General features: G+C 36.3%; 1 protein-coding gene across 1 annotated transcript in view; it reads right to left on the bottom strand.

The window, feature by feature from the left end:
* Nucleotides 1–1,069: 1,069 nt before the first annotated feature.
* Nucleotides 1,070–5,246, bottom strand: part of HACD1 (3-hydroxyacyl-CoA dehydratase 1) — a 38,672-nt gene continuing 34,495 nt past the window's right edge. Inside the window, exon 7 of the mRNA XM_007936336.2 lies at nt 1,070–1,152. Coding sequence (XP_007934527.1) covers nt 1,070–1,152 — 83 coding nt within the window. The remainder of the gene's footprint in view (nt 1,153–5,246) is intronic.

Below are 5,246 nucleotides of genomic sequence, written 5' to 3' on the forward strand. Positions count from 1 at the left end.
ATAGTCTCTCTAAACTGGGTCAATCAACGTACCTTATTAGAGGGGTAAAGTTTTTAATGGACCTCGTATGACAGTATTAAAGGATATTCAGTGTATTTTTAATTAAACATGTAGACAAGAACTTTAGGAGCTTTATTATAAGACTTTTAGCTATATAATGGAATTCAGAATAAAATGAATCTATTTCAGATCACACCCTAAAACTGTTAGTTACCTAAATACCACAAAGGGATTGTTATAACATGACTTTTATAAGAGGGTTCCACAGTACAGAGCAGTCTTTCTCAACCAGGGTTCTGAGTATAACATTATGATCGAACTCCATGGTATTTTTCACAGTGGGGACAAGTATATATTTATATTCTTTCTAACCACTTAAAGTACTTAAAGTTGAAAAGATTGTCCTTGAGTGGTTAATTCAAATAAAAATAATTTATGCAGTGGTATAAATAATTTCAACAGATATTTTCAAAGAATACATTCCAACTGTGACATCTATTTGAATATTTTTATGCTACTACTTTATATAAAAATTCTAATCATAGCAAATTATGTTCATGCTTCCAAAATTCTTATTAATCATAAACACTGCCACATAACTTACAAAAAATCAATCCTGGGCTCAAGAAATACTGATACATTATTAACAAGTTATTCTAATTTTGTATTTACTTTCATTTATAAATATCAAATAAATGCCACTGGAAAGCATCATAATGTTAAACCATTAAACTAATTTCTAAATATTGATTTAAAAAGTTTTGAGCATACATTGCCAAAAAAAAAAAAACAGAGCAAAATTTTTAAAAGTTTTTTTTTTTTTAAAGGTAATACACCCAATTATTTTCTTAATACCCACTCAGGAGTTGATCATATTTGTGTAGTTCATATAGAAAATGGATCTGGCATAATGTGAAGACAAATAGTAGCAAATACCACCTGTTTCAAGTTATATTTTAAGAAATAATACAATCCATGATATTTCATGAAGTTGTTTATTCTTGTTATTAAACTTGGACTCAAGTAATCCTGGTTATTCTGGAAAAAGCACCTTGTTTGTAGGGATCATTTAATCATCCTTTTCGACAATCACCTCTCCATGAAGCACCTTTCTTCTTTGACGTAACATGTGAAAGTAGAGTTGTGGAAACACTTCATGGAAAAGAAGAAAACAAAGGAAAATAAACTATTGCTTTAAATTATTTATACCTGAAACTAACACTTGTTAGATGTGGCAACCTTTGACAGTAAATACATTATATACTTACTCTCCACCTCTAACATTACAGAGTTCAAAGTAAGAGTACAAACGGAGGCCCACATACCACATGTCTGAATATTCTAATGCCATAAATTACTGTTGTAAACAAGCTTAAATTTCTTGATAAATATACCTTTATATCAAAACATTCCATCATAGTCAAACTGTCTTCTCTTTGCCCCTTTTTCTCTCCTCAATAGGGTTTATCCTTTATCATTAAGGGTCTCACACACATGTGTATGGGTATCCCAGTACACAGATGCAGATGTCATCCATTTCCCGCACAAATATCTGTCATTTTGCCACCTAGTAATGTCAGAGGTATGCACACTGGTGACATGGTTAGCCCTCAGAAGAAAAGATAAGGGAAGAGACTAATACAGGCCCTTGATGCATGTTGAATGCCTTTTAAACAGTGAATTCCATGGCCCCAGAGACCTAGAATAAGGTTGAGAAGGGAAAGGAAGCCTGTGTGGAGAACTGACTTAGAGGAGAGCCAGAACGGGACTTGCTAAAACAGGGCAGAGAGCAGAAGCCCCTCCTGGCTGAGTCTAAGGGAAGTCTGTTATATGCAAGCACATAAATGTATATATATAAGGTCAATTAGGCAAATGCTCATTTGCCCAGCCAAATTTGGATAATAATTTTGAGCCAATGCTTTAAGTCATAATATAAGCACAATAATAAATGTTGGTTGAATAACATCAGTTACAAACAATAAAAATGTAAAAAATATCCCTAAAAATGATAAACAGAATGACCAAGACAATGAACCTAATCACAAGACAAGCTTTGAATATCTTCCTTAGGTAACTTTGGGTAACAATTTATTCTTAGAAACAGAACAAAAATGCACAACAGATTTTCTTCTTTTAATTTAGGCAATACCCATTTTATAATGCAATTATCATAATATACTCACAGCCTAAATGGTTTCAAGTCATGAAAACTTAAAAAGCTAACTGACCAATTATTGCAAATACTTCTATAAAATTCTGAGTTTGGTAGAAGGCATGAGCTTGAATTCAAATCCTGGCCTTGTTACTTATTATTATCTGGGTGACTTTTAAGAAATTTACTTAATCTTTTTAATTTGTAATGTCCTGATCAGTAAATAGAAAATATCACTTTGCTTTAGTACTAAATAAGAAAATTTGCGTGAACATATTTAATAAGCAACAAACCAAAAAAAAACAACCAAAAACTCACTGCTCATAGCAACCCCTCCTTGGGTTTCCCAGGTAGATTGCCCAATCTTCCTTCCAAGGAATAGCTGGTGGGTTTGAACCACCAGCCTTCTGGTTAGCAGTCAAATGCCTTAGGCACTAAGCCACCAGAGCTCCTTAATAACCAAGGGAAAGTGAAATTAGTTGTTATTATACTCCTATTAAAACAGAGGGAAAAGTACCACCCTGGCTGACTGGTACTCTCTAAGTGGGACTCTTGAATAACTGTCAGCACAGTGAACTGGAAAACTACCACTGCCGTGTTACAGTTAATGCACTCAGCTGCTAACTGAAAGGCTAGAGGTTCAAGTTCACCCAGGGGAGCCTCAGAAGAAAGGCCTGGTTATCTACTTCTGAAAAATCAGCCATTGAAAACCCAACGGAACATGCTTCTGACACACATGGTGTCACCATGAGTGAGAATCAACTCCACAGCAACTAATAACTGATTAAGTCTCCCAGAATTGACTCCAGACCAACTGGCAACTGGTTAAGTCTCCCAAGAGACCTGAAAAATGTCCAAATTTACTGGTTTGGAGCTTCAAACCATGACCCTTCAGTCTCCAGGTGTCTGTGGACATGCCTCAGTGGTCATAAGGAAAAGAGGAGCCCAATACTTGTATGTGTAACTATGAAATGACAGGCTCTGAAGCAGGCCTGGTTGCATGCAAGGCATGTTACCTAGATTTTAAGTAGATTAACAAAATGTTGGGAAAAGCAAATGGTGTCAACAAGTATTTTATATATACCACTCCTTACCCCTACTCAATTTCTGTCTGGCTCTAGTAGAAAATCTAATGACTGAATCAGGTTGTAATGGTAGAAGATGAAGGTGGAAAAGAAAACACTACCTAACCAAGTCAATTTTACTTTTGGAAGAGTTTAAAAGTTATAGACCTCAAGGGGTTTGCCAACTTTTATGCTTATCCTCTTTGTTGTTGTTGTTATGTGCCATGGAGTCAGACACAACTCAAAGCAACCCCTCCCTGAGTTTCTGAGGTGGCATCACTACGGAAGAAGATTGCCCAACCTTCCTTCCAAGGAGTGGCTGGTGGGTTTGAACCACTTTCTGGTAAGCAGTCAAGTGCTTGGGCACTACACTACCAGAGCTCCTTTATCCTCTTTAGGTGGAAATATTTTATACTATCATGTGTCATTGTAGATTTTAGATTCTGTAAACTTTTCTCATTTCCTTTTCCTCACAGTGACATCAAAGTCTTTCATTTTACAAAGAAAGGTAAAAACCATCCTTGCTTTTGCCTCATTATTTCCTGCTGCTACTTTTGTTAGGTGCAGTCAAGTAGATTCTGACTCAGAGCAACACCATGTATCACAGAGTAAATTGCTCCATAGGGTTTTCTAGGCTGTAATCTTTACAGGAGATTTCCAGGTATTTCTCCCACAGAACTGCTGGATGTTTTTGAACTGCCAACCTTTAAGTTAGCAGTGGAGCTCAGCTAAGCTGCTTTAATGTTGTGCCACCACAACACCACCGCTGTTGTTGTTGTTGTTGTTATGTGCCATCGAGTCAAACCCAACTCATAGCGACCCCTCCTTGGGTTTCCGAGGCAGTATCACTACGGAAGTAGGATTGCCCAACCTTCCTTCCGAGGAGTGGCTGGTGGGTTTGAACCGCCAGCCGTCTGGTTAGCAGGCAAGTGTCTTAGCCACTATGCTACCAGACTGCCCTATGTCCTGCTAGTAGCTATGAAATTTTGACCAGTGGTACAATTTGTTCTCGACTGCTAACCTAAAAATGTCAGTGATTTGAGTCCACCCAGTGGTTGTGCAGAACAAAACGTCTGGCAATCTGCACCCATTTAAGACTACAATCAAGATAACCTCATGGAGCAGTTCTACACGTGGCGTCATTGTGAGTTGAAATCCACTTGACGACAACTAACAAGTATTTAAATGAAATAAAACTTCATCAGTTCATTACAACTACTGAAATTAATGAAAAGTCTGAATTATTCAAAATATTTTAAGAAAATATATTAAGAAAATTAATATATTCAAAATATATTAAGAAATATTTTAAGAACTTATGATTTTCAAGTTCACAGAGAAACACAAATAAGACTAAAAAGCATTTCTAGATGATTTTTCCAAGTACAAGCTTAATGAATAGATAGAAATGATCTGAAATTTTCTTGGCTAGAATGTTTATACTTAGATACATAATTCTAAATAGTTGTATTCACAGATGCATGCTCAAAAAATAGATAAATAAATAAATCATACAACAGAGAAAGAAGAGGAGTGAGGAATAGGAGGATGACAATTATGTGGCAAATTGCCTCCATGAGACAAGAAGAACTGGATGGTGCCAGGCTACTACTACTGAACACTTTGGTCAAAGATCACATAGCAAAATCCTGACCAAAAGGGGGAATACATAGAACAGAATTTCAAATTTGCATGAAGTCTAGACTTCTTGGATCCATGACGATATGGTGAATCCCTGAAACTATCACCCTATGATAAGCTTTAAATTTTAAAACAAAAATATCCCCTGAAGTCTTTAATCCAAACAATAGTTTAATTTAAGTAGTAAAGAATGTCTGCCTTGAGCATTATGCTCTTTAAGAACTGTTTATATGGGATAACCAAACAAAAGATAGACATATGAGCTGACCATTTACATTAGGTAGATACACTCCTGGGAGAGAACAATCATGGGAGAATAGTAGGGCTGTGTATGCACAGGGAGACAGCTCAGGGGGCAGGAGTGCATAGGAGGGAAGGACACAGGGAAG

This window comes from Orycteropus afer, unplaced genomic scaffold, assembly GCF_000298275.1.
Source record: "Orycteropus afer afer isolate SDZICR_OR568_19922 unplaced genomic scaffold, OryAfe1.0 scaffold00035, whole genome shotgun sequence".
NCBI lineage: Eukaryota > Metazoa > Chordata > Mammalia > Tubulidentata > Orycteropodidae > Orycteropus > Orycteropus afer.